At 42.7% G+C, this 18,760-nt stretch overlaps 1 protein-coding gene across 4 annotated transcripts in view; it reads right to left on the bottom strand.

Annotated features, from left to right (window-relative positions):
- The window catches only part of CPT1A (carnitine palmitoyltransferase 1A), a 63,931-nt gene that overhangs the window by 21,249 nt on the left and 23,922 nt on the right, over positions 1-18,760 (bottom strand). For 2 of the 4 annotated variants that reach the window (XM_033515405.1, XM_033515406.1), the window contains 4 exons: positions 4,200-4,279; positions 3,904-4,058; positions 2,760-2,899; positions 2,185-2,356 (listed from right to left, as the gene is read on the bottom strand). In XM_033515405.1, coding sequence (XP_033371296.1) covers positions 2,185-2,356; positions 2,760-2,899; positions 3,904-4,044 — 453 coding nt within the window. In that variant the 5' untranslated portion in view covers positions 4,045-4,058; positions 4,200-4,279. Of the gene's footprint in view, positions 1-2,184; positions 2,357-2,759; positions 2,900-3,903; positions 4,059-4,199; positions 4,280-17,023; positions 17,042-17,625; positions 17,724-18,760 lie in introns of those variants that run through there. The other 2 variants (XM_015630513.2, XM_033515407.1) reach the window with 2 other exon arrangements.

Below are 18,760 nucleotides of genomic sequence, written 5' to 3' on the forward strand. Positions count from 1 at the left end.
GCATGAAAGTCAAGTGAAGTGTTATACCAACAATCCAGTGAAACTTTTACTGTCACAGTGTAATTTCGGTCCAATACACAGGACAGTATATATAAGCCAACAGACAAGATAGAATAAAACAGAGAACGTCATTTCACCACTAAATTCTGAAAACTTCTCCTAACAAAACTGTCAGAATGTAGAGCTTTTGCTGCCTCTCAGCTTCCTGGCTCAGCACAGCTAGAGAAGATAATTTTAGGCAGCACAAAACAGCTAAGAATTGAAAACTATTACTAACAATAAAGATCTCCCTGCAAATGGATGTGTATCAGAGCCATCAGGTGTACATGGGATGCACCACAGTGATCTGCCAAATGAAATCCAGCTGTGCTTCAGGACAAGAAAATTTTGGAAACAAGTGGGAAAGAAAAAGCTCAGCTTTTCATCTGGAAATCTAATTTCATACTTGGAGACAATTTTATTCCAAAACTCTTAAGCCGGAAAAGGCTAAAAGTATTTTAAGAGAGTGACTGCTCAACTGACAAAAACCAGTAAACACATTTCACAGCATTTATCTCTTAAGAAAACTTGTAATAGAGAATTTATAATACCTTGAGACCAACAAAGTGCTCTGACAGAAACACACATTTCATTACAGTTCTCATTTCATATGCAGACACAGCAAATAATGTCATTCTAACATATGTTGCATCTGTTCACACACGATTACCACTTTTTAAATTAATTTTTTAAAACGGTAACTAATATTTGGATTTCTCCCCTAACACTGATACAGGAAATTTGACTTTAGAAGGTGAAATATGCTGATTAAAAGTGTCACTAGACTTCCAACCAGGCTGAAAAATCACTTTGTACTGTGACTGAAATTAGAGTTCAGGTTTTTGATCTGCATGATCATTTGATGAGAAAACAGTATTATAAAAATCTAGAAAGCTAAAGCAGTTGGAGCTGCTTCACTAGTGAAGCCAGACTTCTCTTTTGCTGGGTCTAGTTAAATAGACCTTCATAGTAAGTATAGATGAGACATTGCTGGACATACATACATCTTCAGTATTCTGCATTTTAAAAACATATACAATGCACAACAAAATACATATGCAACATATATGATGGACAAAAATTGATAAATACAATATGCAACAAAGCATGGTAAGTAGCATTACAGTTCATACTGTTTTAAGGTTGGTAAGGCAATATTAAGAGCTTTGAAGTATCTATCTGGTAGGACATGCTGAAAACCAAGGCAGCTACAGCTCCAAGCAATTGACAGAAAGCCTTACCATTCAGAGCCTCTGGACTGTACCAATTTGAGCCATGAGGCTGATACCGCTTCCAGGAGAAACCATCAATTAGAAATTTCATTTGTAACAGACAAACATTAAACTCTATTTAAAAGTGTACACCACTCTGGATACTTGTCCTTGAATATCTCCTACAGTAAATCATGACCTGTGCTTAGTTTAACACACTAATTTTTGAGGCCACAGAGACTAATTTTATCATGGTACAGAAAATAAGCTATTTCTACCACAATACAGGCAGAAGTGAGATGAAACAACCAAGTTCAAGTAGCAAAACCCCACTTCATCTCTTGCACCACTGACACCTACATTTCCTCACTTTATACCTATCATATCCTTTAAGAATCCTTTTCCAAAGCACCATAATCTCACTTTACCCTTATCTGAAAATTGCATAACATGCTACCTACACCTTATACTTCTTCCCCAACTCATTTTGGAGGCATACCAATGAATCAGTTCAAAAGACATTCAACAATATTTTCTTCAAGCAGAAGAATAATTTCATAATGGATGATTAGAAATCCTAATATTACAGCAAAGAATTAGGGGAACACTTTCTCTGAGGATAATATTCTTTGGTGCTGCAGCCAAAGTTCTTTAAGCTGTACTTGCACATAGAGAAAAGGCAGGTATTGAGTCACACAGGACCAAGGCATTGGCAAATCTCAAGTTATTCTTGGAGTGCTTACTTTTCCTTCTAGAAGGCCATGATGAATAATTTCATTACAGCATTAGAAGGATGACAGTAGAAATAGCTACCTAACAGCTTCCTGTCCCATGACACAAAAAAACACAAGAAAAGAATAAAACTACAACATTTTCTTTTAAGGCTTTGAATACTGATCAGTCAGAAGATGAAATGAAACCAACATATCCTTACCATCCAAAACTTGGTGCCAGCAGAAAGTTTGCCATGTTCAGAGAACATCCAACCATGGTAGGAGAGCAGCATTTTCAGGGAGTAGCGCATTGTGACGATAAGGGCAACCCAAAGCCCTGTGCCAAAAAGTACTCCACTCACAATATTCTGTGTTTGGTTTGACATATAGCCACTATTTAAAACAAAAGCCAGCATATGCCAGTTAGTGTCCATTTAAATTCCAAAGAGAAGCTGGTATTGCAAACCTAAGTCTAATAGTAGCAGAGACAGGACTTAGACAAGCCTTATGCCTGCTTATCCTGCTTTCATAAATTCCTTTCCAAAAACCTTTTCATGCAGCAACATCAAAGGCCATAAAAGTTCCCAAATGTGCTTCCCAAATACCCAGAAAACTATGTAGCAATACTGAGACAACAACCTCCCTATTTAATATCCTCATACATCTGTTTATGTGGCTTATCATGTCACAAACGTAGCGTTCCAAAACTGATATATTTCAACAGGAATAGTTTTAAGAGTACCTGCAATAAAACTGATTTCCTTTCAGAGTAACAGTCACCTTTCAGTCTACTTACGTTGTATCAAGTGTTCGGTTGATCCTGGCTATTATTCCTAAGGAAGGATCAATTTTGGCATACATGGTTGACATCACACCCACAACTACAATAAGCCAGCTAGATGGGCTAGCAGGATAAACGCCGGTGATTATTCCGTTCTGGAAAGAAAAGCCTCGACATAATTTTTTCATACCAAAGTGATTGACTTCATATTACCATGGAAAGAAACAAAAATCAACACATTTAAGTCATTTAGTTATATAGAAGTAGTTAAGATTATCCAATATTTTCTTACATGTGATTATCTCAGGACTAGGGAACAGATTTACTTAAGCTACTACAGAAAATTGTAACAAATACATCAACAATGAAAGGAACTTTTACATTCTCTTGTAGACATCATTGATCCTGTGATCTCCAAGTCTTACTAAAAATACTGAAACTAACCAACAACCCTAGAACAAATGACACTTCAATAATTTCAATTTACACTGAGTTAGACCCTCCTACATGAATATATGGCAAAAATATCTTACTGAACAAGACACTGAAAACCAGAATTAACAATTTTATATAATTTAAACAGTTCTTCTCATGGCTTTTTAAGAAAATTTTAGTAAGATTTCTGTTAATATGTTTATGTTTTTGAAACAGATGTTGAAGATATCCTGTAGCTTATGTAGTTTGCTATTCACGAAACAGATATTTAAAATTATAATCCCATGAACAGAACCGTAAATTCATGGCAATCTATTGGCCATCAGAAACAATATTACTTAGCTATAATAAAGAGTGCAACCTTCTACCTCTAAAACATATGACACTAAAGATCACAACTGGTCATATTTTTGACTTCTGCTAAAAGATTACATAATTACATGGTACATTATGAAGAGAAGGAAGTCAGTAAATTTCTACATCTGCTTCATCTTCCTTCCATAGAATAATATATACCCTTTCAGACTTTACAATATCACCCTGTGCCAACTTCCTCAGTACCCCTTGTCTTAAATAAAACCCCCATAAATCTTTCATAATGAGGAACTTTATTTACCATAAAGAAAGAAAAAAAAAAAAATCAGTTGTCCCTGAAGACACTTCAGTAAATTCATAAAACATTAAATAACCCTGAAGTTTGGTAGACTGGACCAGTTTAGCATACCTTGAACCTGATGAACTTCTTCTTCCATGAATAGACACCAGATAGGTAAATCTGTTTGAGTGCCTCATGGCTCATACGCAGGTCAATCCCATCTGGAGTTACGGTAAATTGAAAAGCTACTGCCTGATGAGCTTCCGCCATTTTCAGAGAGAGTTCTGCCAAAAAACAAAGTTTAAAAAGAGTATTTCCTTATTGTCCAAAGGAACTAGGAGCTAGTCCATTTCTAGCAAGATATTTTCTACACCATAATTTTGTCAAAGACGTTTAAGTATAAAAACCTTACATATAGTACTTGCCTTTTCCTTACAGGCTGTGCTCGCACTTTAGGCTGAGTGTCCTGGCAGTTAATTTAAGGCACTTCTTTTAACCAAAACAGCTGCAATGGAAACAAAACACTTATGTAACTTGGGCATTTTGGCAGCATCACAGCTGCATATCACCTGTACATTCAATACATAAAAAAATCAGAGCAGAACAGAAAGAGAAAGCCAAAGCATTTAGAAAAAGCATATTACAGGTACAGAGAATCTTACATTTCAAAGAAGATTCAGAAAATGCTTTATTTGAAACAAAAGGTATCTAAAGTTTTCACCTCAGCTAGAAAAACAATGTGGCTTCTGACCATATCTTCTCCCAAATTTTTTTTCATATTCTAATTTCAGGATGATTACTCAATGCAATAAGAAACTATAGTCCCTGTGGCTCTGTGCTGTGACTGGCAAATAACTGCAAAAATCAAAACTATGCAGAGCTGAGGAAACCAAATCACAACTGTCAGAAAAACTGCCTTCCCAAAGAAATCGGAAATTATGATGAAATTTCACGGAATTGCAGCTCAGTTTAACTGCCCAAACAAATATCAACAACCATGCCAATATGGACAGAAGACAATTATACCAGGCAGCCATAAAAGACTCAAGCAAAAACCACTGGAAGTTAAAACAGAAATGTAAACCCAATGCAGCCCCAAGAATCCCACCATGTGCCTGAGAGCGTTGTGCAAACACCTCTCCAACTCTGTCAGGCCTGGGGCTGCAACCACATCCTTTGGGACCCACTTCCAGTGCTCAACCATCCTCTGAGTGAAGAACCTTTTCCAAATATCCAACCAAAACTTCCTCAACAGAGCTTCAGGCCATTCCCTGGGGTCCTGTCACTGTTCCAGAGAGATGAGATCCGTGCCTGCCCCTCCTCTTCCCCTCATGAGGAAGTTGTAGCTGCAATGAGGTCTCTCCTCAGTCTCTTCTCCAGGCTCAGCAGAGTGAGTGACCTCAGCTGCTCCTTGTATCGTCTCTCCCCCCAGACCCTTCACCACCCTCACAGCTCTCCTCTGGACTCTGTCTAAGAGTTTTATGTTTTATCATATTCTGGCACCCAAAACTGCCCCCAGCACTGGAGGTGAGGCTGCCCCAGCTCAGAGCAGAGTGGGACAATCCCCTCCCTTGCCTGGCTGGTGATGCTGGGCCTGGGGCCCCCCAGGACAGGGTTGGCCCTCCTGGCTGTCAGGGCACTGCTGGCTCAGATCCAACTTCCCATAGTCCAGGACCCCCAGGGCCCCTTGTGTGGCTCTGCTTTCCAGCATCTCCTTCCCCAGCCTGTACACACATCCAGGGCATCACAAATGCAGGATCTGGCACCTATCCTTGTTAAACTTGTTGGTAATTCCATAGCTTTTCTTAGTTTCTGTAACCAGCATTTATACATAAACACCCTGGAAGTTACTCCTATTAAATATTGATTCAGACTAATGCTTTTTGAGCACTTATAGTTAGAAAGTAGATTTTTGCAGACAGACTCTACGTATAACATTGAAATGGTCAAAACTATGTATTCCTGAGGAGACCATCATGATTCCAGTCGGTCACTTGCCCAACTTTATTTATTAGCTTACCAAAACTTTCATGCATAGCCTTAAAAACAATATCCTCCTAGAAGTATGACTAAATGCCAGTGGAATTTATTAGCCCATCTGCAGGTCAGGATTCAAGGGCAAGCTTTAGATTGAAATTTTCACTGGTACAAAACACATCATCAATACCAAGTGTTTTAAGGTTGTACTGGCATTTCTGTGTAAGTAAAATTAAAAAAGAAATACAACTACTTTACTCTTTTTAAGTCCTAAAAGCTAAAATTTACATTTTGTTTGCAAACCTAAAGTTAGTAATTCAATTCTGGTAGACTGCCATCCCCTGTGGAACACCTTGGAAGGACTAACCAGTACAATTTAGGTGGGCACTTCAAAAGCAGTTTATTATGACCAGACTGCTGCTCCTCTAGTCTGTAAATACTCAATCAAAGTCATCCGAAACACAAAGAATGGGTGCCAAGGTCTATGAGTAGACAACCAGGCACTTGGAAATCAGCTCAGGAAATAAATACACAATATAGAAAGAGAAGGAATACTCGACAGAGATGAATGAGGTAAGTGCTGCTGTACATCATCTGTTAAGGTTGCTGACCAACAGGCATGGATTCTTTGCAGTATTTAATGCGCCTGCTCCTGGACCAGCCTACAGTGATCCACCTCTGCAATACAACTACTACTAGTTCCTAATGGTAATTCATGGATCTCGTAAATCCATCAGCCACTGCTCAGGTTTCACTGGGTGAATCAAGGCACCTAAAGACCACAGTATCCTACAGATAGTATGCAATTGATTTATGTGTGTGTAGTGTCTGATTAGAATAACAAAGAAGAACAAATGAGAAGAACACAAACCAGCTTGAAAACCAGTTTCAAAAGCTTTAGCACAAGCCCTGTGTGGCTGAGTAACAACTGCAATTTGTAGTACTAAATGACTCTTGTCACTAACAACTACTTATATGGGCTCTGCTGCAGGCAAGCATGAGGAAGTCAAAGTCAGCTGTCCATTCATTCATTTAAGTCGTTCATCACCAGCTGACAAGACAGCAATAAAACAGGCAGAGGCAGCAGTAACACAGGGTATAACCTGAACTCAACAGGGTTTGCAAAAGAGTTCAAAGTTAAGAATTTATCATATGTTTAGTGGCACTATTAAGACTGGGATGATATAACCCCAAAAAACACCTATCAAGAACTCAACCGTATTAGCATACAGAGAATCAGGCACCTGGTTTTGTCTCAAGGAGGGCAAACAGGTTCTGCTCAGTTACTCACGGAATTTTGTATTCTGCAATGCCAGTGTCTTAAGCACAAGATCAGCTAGTTTCCATTACCCTTCAACTCCCCTGAGACTTCTCAGCCTGGAAATTTGTAATTAACCTCCTCTTTGTCTCTGAATGGAAAGAATTTCAGGAACCCTTTAATTTTTAAGGACATGCTTTTTTTTACTGTACAAGGCACAAAAATATTATAAATAGCATCAAGCATTAACAGTCAACCTGACATTTTAATGAATTAAAATTTAGCATTCTCATAAAAATAAATAAGCTTCATTAAGAAAAATATTCCTTATTCCCAAACGAAAAAAAAAATAAAAAAATTAATCCAGCAAGAATTAATCTTGAATCAAGCAAGCGAGCCCTGAAAACAAATACAGTCCAGTTCTAGGGCTGTGCTGCTAAGACGTGAAACAATAAAACGGCTTGTTTCTTTTCATATTCTTTTCCTTTACTCAAGAAAACCATAAGCCTTTAAAACCGCCCTGAATTATGATGGCGGAATACCAAAGGCTTCCCGAAGTCCGCTTCTTTGAACACTTGTTTTCCTCCTTAAAGGCCAATTTAATCATAAGCCGCGGTGCACTTCCCCTCGCTGCATTCCTGCGCTGCCACGTGCTCGCCAGCAAAGTAGGGGAAAGGGCACAGGCGGAGCCTTGGACTTTTAAACTTGACTTGCCACCGTTCCTGAGGCAGCACCCACATCAATCACTTCAGCAGCACTGCAACAATAGCGTCTTCTAACTGCAGAATTAGGGCTGCAGCATATTTCTGCACAGCATATACTAATTAACCTCGTTCCCAACACAGAGCCATAAACAACAGCTTTTGACTTTCCTAGCAGCTTGGCAGAGACTTACTCAAAGAGGGGAAAAAACAAAACCTCAGCACAATCATTTCTACAACTAATCTGAAATGGCTATTTTCATTCCTTTCAGTGTTCTCTTCTGTTAATGTATCTTGAAGAAAACACACAGTTGTCCCATAAAATTTGGTTTATTGATTGTTTGTGAGTTTTTTTCCTTTTATTTAAACAAGAAAGCCGCCTGTTCCTTGCTCCTATCTGGTTTTATTTAAATTCAAACATGCTGTAACAGTTGCAGATGTTTCTCCTCTTCCTTTTTCATACCTCTGCTTGAGCCAAACTAAACTAAGCACATTTTTTTCCTCATTGTTATAAACAAGCACTGCTAGGCTGGATGTCAGTTTCAAGTCAAGAAAACACATTACACACTAGAAAGCCTATGTGCTGATGGTCTGCAAAACTATGCTGCTACATCTACAATGCAAAAAAGCATCCTCACACTTATTTTTGCAGTTTCAGGCCATTTACACCACAAAGACTGAGGTTTAACTCACAGATCTTATGATTTCAGGTTGCAGACACCAAACAGTCAGTGTTAGGGCATACATGTTCCTACAATCACAGAAGGAGAGAAGGTCTTCAGCTCTTGAAAATCTGGGGCTAAGAGAGGTCCTATGTGCAGGATGCTTCCATTTAAGTCAGGCATGCAAGAAGTTACCAGTGGTTGGCAATGGCTCTCTGAAGCACAGTGAAAGAACTGCCCATGTGCATTTTAAAAAGCAGCAAGCCATGATACAAAAGCTAATTGCATTACAGTACACTGCACAAAACAAGGTATTAACTCTTACTCTTGAAGCAGTTACTCCTGGAAATGCTACTGACTATTAATATTTTTATTTTTCTGTAGATTTTGTACACTTCACATGGATATAGTGATAGTGCTAAAAAGAATAAAGTCACCACCTATACCTCAAAACAAATGCAAATCCTAGGCTTGAAGAGGATGTCACTTGTTTCCTATACATTGCTTGGCTTATGCAACTCACCTCTTTCCCCATTTCCTCTTCCTCTTGAATAGAAAACCCCCTGCCATATCTCCTTGTCAGGGTTCTAAACATCTAACGAAAAGAGGCACACTACTTAAACACAGTTTTCACATTGATAGCTCCTTTTCCTGCAAAGAAAGTTAACAAAGAGGGACACCGAAGAGGTCTCATTAACTTGATTCCCAAACAGTTAAAATCTTGATGAAAGACTTCATTCTATGACTCTCAAGGTACATTGATAGTTTAGTTTGAGCTTCTTCTCACAGGTTTCTGACACCTATTTATAGGTTAGCTTTAATATGCAGGGCATATGACTGTCAGTAACCAAACCAAGCTCACAAAACAATTCTCTCCAATTATTCTACTTGGATAACCAAAATTTGACAGATTCCTACAAAAAGCAATGGCTGGTACCCATAGTTTATCTGAGAACACGCACAGGTACCACCACACACAGCTTTGATTCTCTCAGAGCTCTCAAACAGACATCCTTGGCACCCAAGCCAGAGTGTTGATAGATGGTGGGAAAGCTTGCAGCATTACAGGTATGATGGCAGTTCTGGAATCAGAATTATCTGTATCATGGCATTTCTGAACTCAAAAGTACCAGGAAGCTCTCCTAACTTCTGGCAGCTCCAAGGCAGCACCAATAAAGCAATGAGAAGGACCTTATGACAAAGGCTTTGTCTTCTGTCTCCTGCCAAGTTCCTACCAGGCAAGCTTAGAAGTAAAAAAAAAAAAGCACAACCCAAAACAAAACAAAAACCCCAACGAACCACAGCAAAAACCTGACCCTGAAGAAGTCTTCATTAGTTTCTTAAAATAAACTTACAACTTCAAATTTTAGCATGGCACTCTGATTTCAAATAGCGACTGGTGAGGAGAAAAGTGTGATACTAAACTGTTTAAAATGACATTGTTTAAGGAAGCTTTCAAGACGGGAAGTGGAGAAAAGTATCAGATGAAAGTACATTAAACCAAATTTTAATTAGTAAACATACTTAAAACTATATTCGAATTTCCATTTAAAGACAGACACCTTGAATGAAGAATGGTTTTGTAAAACCAAGCAAGTACCCCAAAGTCTTGGTCTGACCCCAAACCAGTTTATTTAAAAGAGAAAAGCGAGGCGGAGGGAATCTATTTCTATTAACATGCAAATCAGTAAGAGTTACTGTGTGAATGTTAAAAGCAGCTGCAAAGAATTAGAAAATAATTCTGGAGTTCCCAGAAGTTCTCCTGAAGGACTTTAAGTCTGAAGCCTTCTGCAATATTGAAAATATTGCAGAAGTTTTATCCAGTATTTTGCTGTCCACACATCAGCTCTCCCTTCATGAGGTGAGCTTGCTACAGCTTTTAAAAAGAAAACAAGACACCCAAAAGATTTATTTTGTATGTTTAGTGATAACATATTTTGATGCTTTAGGGTAGGTCACTGAATTTTAAGAGTCTAAAGGTAGACTTAATGAAATTAACGTCAGTATTTGAACACTTGAACAGCAGTGTTGTGTTTGTGCTGAGGCAATGACCAAGTATCTTCTCCCATCTGTATAAGCCATTACTATGGAAATTTGCATTTTCTATCTCCCAGAAAGCCAAAACTATAAATGTATTTTGTTTTATACAGGTCACTAAAGAACTTTGTATGCTCAAATCTGTTCATATCAGGTACTAGATCAAAAGAAAGAGAATTCCAAACACTGAGATGTCTAACCAATCTCTTCACACATTATTACATGTTTCACTTGGATTTCTGTTATTGATGGTCCTGCTGGTCCAAGCCTTCAGTACCACCTACACAAAGTATTCACATGAGACTGGCAGCTGACTTTGCCTACAGTGTGCTTGCAATGAAATGATAAACAGTGAAGCACAACAAAGCCAGTGCCAACATCCTCAAATAACTTCCTAGCCTGTTAGCTTATTTCCACAGTTTGCCACCTGCTACAGTTTAATTGACCTATACAGTCATCCCAGAAGTGGATACAAAAAAATAAAACCAATAAAAACACCTACCCACCAGAGAGGGAAAAAAACCCCAAACTGAAACTGCCAATGGACTCACAAGTACAGGGACTGAAACTGGGATACATTAAAGGTTTTCACTGCCATCCAGATGGACCTTGACAGGCTGGAGCAACAGGCAGGCTGAAACCTTGTGAAGTTCAACAAGAAGAGCAAAGTCCAGCACATGGGTAGGACTAACCCCTCACACCTACACACACCAGAGACTGGCTGGCTGGAAAGCAAAGCTCAGCAAGTGGCACACGAGCCAAGGGAGTGCCCTGGCAGCGAAGGCTGCAGAGGATGCTAGCAGAATCCTGGGGGGCACTGGAGGACTGTTGCCACCAGGTTGAGGCAAGTGACTCGGCCTTTCTGGTCAGTGCTGGTGAGGTCCCTTCTCAAAAACTGCCCAGTTCTGGGCTACCCAATGAGAGAAATTAAACTACTGGAGAGAGTCCGGTGAAGAGCTCGTAGGAGGATTAAGAGCTTGAACACTCAAACCTGCAGAGATGCTTTAAGAACTTTAATGTAGGAGTTTTCATAAGACATCTGATGCAAAAAAATAAACTTACAGATCACTAAGGCCTGAACAAGAAATCTTCTGCTTCAATTGCTTTAAATTAACAACATACCTTGAAATTCAAATTGGTATTAGCAGACAAACATTGAAAAGAGCAAGTTTTCTACAACTGACAAAAATATGCTAGTAGTTTGGAGGATAAAAGAAGCTGGACTTTGAAGAATGAACCCTTTAGAAAATGATTCATCTCAGTTTTTCAACATTACTCCAGTAACTTGCCTTAGCTGAAAAGCACCAAAGTGCAAGGTTTTCAAATGCATATTGGTATTTTAAACACCACTGCCTTGCCCAATGAAAGTCTGCCAGTCTTAAGGCAGCAGGTAGCTGACTTTGAGTGCCCTCCCTATACTTTTGCGATGGTGGGAAACCGTAGAAACACCTAATAAAAAAAAATTAGCTTGAAATTCAAGGTTACATGTATGTAAACCTATCTAAAGAAAACATTGATTGCTCCTAACAAATTAAAAATTACTGTATTATCAATAATAAAACAGATGTCCCTTCAGTAAAGTTTATGGAGGTTTCTCATGGGGTTTGCTACAAACACAATAATTTCAGGCACTGAAGTATACACTGTACAGCAGCATCCAGCACTGTCTCAGTAACTCAAAGTCCCCTCCACTCTGGGGTTAGATAGCTGTGGGGAGGCAGTCACTCATACAAATGCCAAAATTCTGCCCTAGTGCAAGAGGATCGGTAAGGCAAGGCAGCTAACCAGGGAATGCCAGAAGGATGCCAAAAATGCTTTCACATGTGTGCATCTGGTGCTCCTTTGATACTTAGCCAAACAAAATTAAAAATAAAGCTACAGAAAAAGCATTCAGTTTCAGAGAAATCTAAACAAACAGCAAATTTGTCTAGAGTTCTAAGCCTTTTAAAGGAAATTCAGGTCTTGTTCTATAGAATGTTCAGTAAACAGTATAAAATATGCAGCTGAAACATTTAAACATATGAACAAAAAGACTGCCCGTTTTCTCATATCTGTTTCTTGGATATTCTCTTAGGTAATGGCACCTTCCCATATACTGCACTTATGCAAAAAGGCATCAAGACACCAAAGCCTCAAAAAGAGCAGCTCATTGAGTTTATACTTAGCTCATGTGACATTCCACAAGGTGTTGACTTCTGAACTTACTATAAAGATTAACCAGACAGTTATTCGCTTGAGAATTTCTATTTCTAAATTGCTTCTTTGCCTACTAACCTTTAATAATGTCTAATCATGCTTCAGCATATAGGATGACACAGATACTCCCTGCTTTCAAGTCTTACCACCAACTCAGCTATCTTACAATGACTAATCATGTTTTACCGACATAAAATCTTTACAAGAAATATGAAGGGAGTGAAGCCAAATCATACCTGTGCAAAAATTAGCTACAAGGATTAAGTTCACCCAAGGCTTTTCAGGTGAACCTAATGACTATGGCATACAAATAAAGCAGAAACCAAGGAGTCACTGTCCTTTAGAAGTTGAATTAACGTAGTACTGATGAAAACAAAATTAACCTGACAGGTGTTCTCATGACATTTTAGTTGGGACAAGTTCTTATATCTGGTTATTGCCAATCATTGGCTCCAGTCCTTCCCACCCTCACCTACACCTGACAGGTGTGGTCTCTTGGAATTGCAAATGTCTTTAAGAATTTCTCACAACGAAGAGATGAACAAATGCTATGGCTCAAGCCAAGGTGGAGAACTGAATACATGTACCTGCCTAGCTACAGCAACACTAGGACCCACAGCCAAACCTCATCCACAGGAGAGAGTTTGAAATCAGAACAGCTAAGAACTCTTCAGTAACTTGCTGTACCGTGGACAGCTTATGTCCTGACCCCAGCACTTTCCCAAGATCACCTGTGGGTGAGTTACATTCACTATCCTCTGCAGATATTTTGTTTGGAATCTTGGGCAAATTTTCTTATTCCCTTCCTAGGTGGTAAACTGGAGCAACAGGTCTATATGGATGGAAAGAGATAATGACAAAGAGGCCAATGAATGTAACATAAACACACCTGAAGAGCTGTCTTCCTTAAAAGCAGGCTCGAGATTTACTTGGCACACACAAACCTTCTATCCCAGAAACTCACTGCCGCTGAGACCCTGAATAAATGAGGACACACCAAGAGGCAGACTCATTCCAATGCTCCTAGCTCCTAACAGACACTACACTACAGCAATGGCAATCACTCAGCTGTGGTTCTCAAACAGAAAGTCAAGAAAAACAGTGTGAGCTTTGATTCACACACAGCTTTCAACTGCTCAGAGGGGCTGGATCAGATTGGAACCATTTCAGAAAAACTGATGCCAATGGAGAAATAGCCACAGACAGCAGTTCTGAAACACTATTTTCCATTACACTGAATGACACTGTTTACACTAAACATGTCCAAGATGGTGAGGAACTATGGAGTGACAGAAAGTTCATGTGCTCCCCACTCAGTTACTTCTGAGAGTTCCAGCAGTGACTGCCAGCTCCTGTGACATGCAAGTTAATTTCAGGGGCAAATTCTGGCTATTCTCCAATGTTAAGCTAAGTATTCAGTTTAAGACATCCAACCAAGTGTTCGTCTGCAGGCTTCAAACTCCCATTGGACTCAACACAGATGCCATCAAGAGTTCTCGGAGAGGTGTTCAGAGAATAGACTGTTTCCACCAGCACTTCAAGGAGAAAAGCCACAGTTAGTAAATTGTCTTCTCACCTGATCTGGAAACAGGCAAAACAGAGACTTGCAAACAATCTGTTAATTAATTACTAGGCTAACCCTAAGGAATATTAATCCCTACAGTTTCTGGATCATATGATCTCTCTCCTCTTCTCATTAGCATGCTCCTGTAGAATGTGATTCCAAAATGTACACTTCAACAAATAAACAACACCCCCCAAAAACCCCAATGAACACAAACCATCAACACTCTCCAAAATCAAAACAGAAACTTTTACAACTGTTGAATTATTTCTCGGGATTTCTTTCTCCTTATACAGGACATATTATATTGTTCCTAGGCCTCTTAGATCATTCTAGGCTCCACTGCAATACATGTTATATTGTCCACATCCCTGCAAGCTACATCCTCTGACCTTCTAGAAATCCAGAATAATCTAAGAGAGAAGCACAGTCTGCTAAAACACTACACAGTTATCATACCATGCAGAAACCTCCCCCACCTCATAAAAACTAGGCTCTAGACCTGGGTATTTCTTTTTAACTGCTATAAAAGACATACCCAGGCATTTAGATTATACAAGTTGAACCCTTCTCTCTCCCTTTGAACTTAATGAGCTTCTGTGCCCTTGCAGTAAACAAGAATTACTATCTTCCCTATGACAACAAATGTTTTTGGAGTGGCAGAACTTTTATGAGACATAAAAGATGTCACATTTTAGGACTTAGGAGATGCTGGAAGATGGACAACAATGTGTGGTGATGACAAATCAAACTGAGTTAACTGCTTTATCAGTATTAAATGACCATTTACTGCACAAGGTTGAAAGACCTCAATGAGGTTCAGGCTCTAAGACTGAAGAACCGGTTCCAAAGATTTGCAAAGATACTTAAATTGACATTCACATTAAAGTAAACCCAGACTTGGAGAAAGAGGGTTCAGCCATTCAGATCGTGGTTTTCCAAACGTGGAGTTCAGGACTATGATACAAGCATGCTGCAAGGCTAAGGCAATAGTTTTGGAATGTTAAAAAAAAATAATACATAGTTTTGGAGTTTTGTTGACTGGCTGGGGCTTTATTTGTGGATTTTTTTCGGGGGTTGGGGGGCTGTTACTCGTTTGTCTTTTTAGTACGGACATTTGCTTAAGTCGCCTTTCTTTTGAGATTTTGGGATTCACCACCGTGCCCACCGCTGCCCGGGGGACAGAGGGGAGGGACACAGGGCCACTCTCGCTGCCCGGGGAGGGACACACGGCCACTCTCGCTGCCCGGGGAGGGACACACGGCCACCCTCGCTGCCCGAGGAGGGACACAGGGCCACTCTCGCTGCCCGGGGAGGGACACAGGGCCACTCTCGCTGCCCGCGGAGGGACACAGGGCCACCCTCGCTGCCCGGGGAGGGACACAGGGCCACCCTCGCTGCCCGGGGAGGGACACAGGGCCACCCTCGCTGCCCGGGGGTGGGCACAGGGCCATGCTCACTGCCCGGGGGATGGACAGAGGGGACTCTCGCTGCTCACGGCCGCCCCGGCCCCAGCCTCCCCCCGCTTCCCAGCGCGGACCGCGGGCAGCCGGGGCCGTCCCCGAGCTGCGGGCGCGCCCCCGCCCCCGGCGCGCCCCCGCCCCCGGCCGGGCGCGCTCACGTGACCGCTCCCGAGAAGTGGGTGAAAGGTCGCGCCGCCGCGGCCCCGCCCCGCGCCGCCCGCGCGTCCCCGGCCGCTCCAGGCCTTTCCACGCGCGCCGGGAAGGCGCTGCCAAACAAAAGTTCCCAGAGAAAAGGACCGCAAGCAATGAAAGAAGCCAAGCGCGTCTCTCAGCGAGCAGGGGGAAGAGGGTGTGCTCGGCTCGGGCAGCTGAGCGATTTCTAGTCCGGTTCTCAGCGCTCAGTTGTTCAAGGTTATGCTTTTCTTGAATAAGGAATAGTGATTTCTTCCTGGAAGAGGCTCTTCAACGAGGGCTGGAACACCGTAAAATTTTAAAAAGCACTCAGATCAACTTAACTTTCAAACTAAATCACGGCTGTGCCAGAGCCCGATACCTATGTAACCACGTGAAGTTAGATTTCCTAGGCTAACAAAGATGGGCACAACACCGCCTGGGCTATTGTAAACTGGCGATCACTAGTTTATATCCATATGCTTACGAGAGGAAAAGAACCTGCTAGTTACTACGGAAGCCCACAACACTCGTTTTAAGTAGAACCCAGTCCTGATGGTCAGAAATCGCATAAAGGACTTAGCAGATCTGGAAACAGAACACGTCAGACACTCGGGAAAACATAATGACACCAGAACGAAGGCATTCGATCTCCATTTTCAGTACAAGCAAGCTACTGCCCTACACACACGTGAAAAGGAAACGAGCAGTTTTCTGTACTGTAATTTCCCTTTAGACTGCAGATTGTCCTCTAAATGCTGACAAACTGCCAGGTTAAGAGGAAGAATGAGACGTTTGTCTTGGTCCTACTTTGCACTTTTCTCTTTCCAAAAAAGGTGCTTCCTGTTACAGTTTCATCAGCACTAGTACACATCCATTACAACTGGAGCACAGCCCAAGTAATATTTTAGGTTCAGTTTTCTGTTTTAAACCAGAGGACATAGCGCAGAGACCAAAACTGTGGGATTATGAGGCGAGAAAATGTAATTCCGCGATGCTGAAAGAATTTTGATCTACCTTTTTACAAGAAGTCTAATTAGCACTGTCATGCAGTAAACCTGTCACACCTCGAACAAGATATTACATTTCCCGTGCTTGTAGTTACAGCAGTTTGTAGTGACTGCGGTTTTTATAGGCTTTGCACACACGCACATATAGATTAGTCTCTCTCTGCCTCTCTCACACACACAATAAATTCATTTCCGCATTTGAAAACCCACCACCGATGCCACGCCGCGTACACACTTCCACAGATGTGAAACTCCTCCCGGTTACGCGACAAGCCCACGAAGCTGCGGGTCACCAGTGTCACCTTTGTTTCGGCGGCGGCACAGATTCAGCGAATCTCCCGGTGTACCTGTGTCACACCGCTCCCCTGCCCCCATCCCCGCCCTTATCTGCAGCGCTAAGGCGCTAGCCCTCAAATCGGGCAAATCGCGAGCACGATGCCAAGGACACCGCGCCTTTCCAGGACTCGCCAGCACCGCGCCCACCACCCTTCCCTGCGATGCCACCCTTTTCTCCGGCAAGGACGAGCCCCGCTCAGGAAACAGCGCCCGGCGCGCTCGCACAAGCACCGCGGAACTTCGCGCTCGACCTAATGGAAACAATAATTAGGCTAAAACCGGACCAAGCGAGCCCGTCCGCCCGTCCCCGATGCTGCCCTTCCTCAGCCCCAAGGAAGGCGGACGGCGGCGCGCTGCGGGAGCGTCCCGGCCGCAGGGGGAGGGGAGCGGCAGCCCGCGGTGAATCAGCCGGACACGGCGGGCACACGGCCGCCGCCCCCTGCCCGAGCCCGGAGCCCGGGCCCCGAGCCGCTCACCTGCAGAGACCGGCGGTGAGCGGGCCCCGTGCCGCGGCGGCCGCTCGGGAAGCAGCGATGGGACAGCGGCCGCTCCCCTGCACGCCCCGCGGAGGCGGAGCGGAGATGGGCGGGGAGGTGCCGGGCAGGGGTGGGGTGGCCTGGGCTGGGCGGTCGGCGGGGAGCCAGGATGCAGGGAGCCAGGATGCAGGGAGCCGGACCCGCGGGGAAGCGTGACCGTGGGGGTGGCGGTCCTGGGGTCGCGACGGGAACCGGCAAATACGGTCCCTGTGGCCTCGCAGCCGTCCGCGGGAAAGAAGCTTCGGGGACTGCGAGGAGAGGATCCGGGGCTGTAAACGAGGCGGGGACAAACGTGCTCCTTGGAGGAGGATTGTTCGTGGGGCACCTGTTTGGTGGCGAAGGGACTGCCAAAGAACGCTGAGATTCGAACCCCCCGGCCCCTCTGTGAGCCCAAGGCAATGGCTCTGCTGGGAGCTTTTCTTCTGGCGAGAATGGGGTCAGATCTTAGAGCAAGTGCAGTTGGGAGTGTGAAGGAGCTTCCAAGCGAAGGCGCAGGACAGCTACAGCTCTCCCTCCCGCTTCGTTTTGCTCGGGAGCCCTGGCTGGAGGGTCTTTCATTTGAGTTTTCTCTTTTGAGCCTGGGTTCTGACTGGCGCGAGGCATTAGATGAGCGATATCCTTACAAGGGAGCGCAAGGGCAGAGCCCCGGTCAGCGTCAGCAAGAGCTTTCAGTCCTGGCCCCTTCCGTGTGGGAGCCCCAGCACGGAGCCAAGTTAGCCCCAACCCCCCCCGGGAAGGACCAGACAACCCACTCTGCTCCAGCAAATACTGGGATTTGAGGGAAGTAAGTACATTCAGTACATCTCAGTAAAAGTGACTACATTCTTCTAAAAGTGCAAGATCTTGAAAGTCATTAGAATGCAACGGTGCCAATCTCAGGGCAGAATGGCAGTCAGTTTGAAAATCACTGGTTTTTGAATTTGTAATGAACTTACCACTTTCAAGAGCTTTGATTTTAGCGTGGTAACAGCTGGAAGAGTTCTCTGCCCCAAAAGGCCTGTCTGCCTACAGTGGTGTCAGTATGGAGCCTCTCTTTCGAACTTCTAAGAGTTGGGATTCCTACGTTTTTCCTTTG

The sequence above is a fragment of the Parus major genome, chromosome 5, assembly GCF_001522545.3.
Source record: "Parus major isolate Abel chromosome 5, Parus_major1.1, whole genome shotgun sequence".
NCBI lineage: Eukaryota > Metazoa > Chordata > Aves > Passeriformes > Paridae > Parus > Parus major.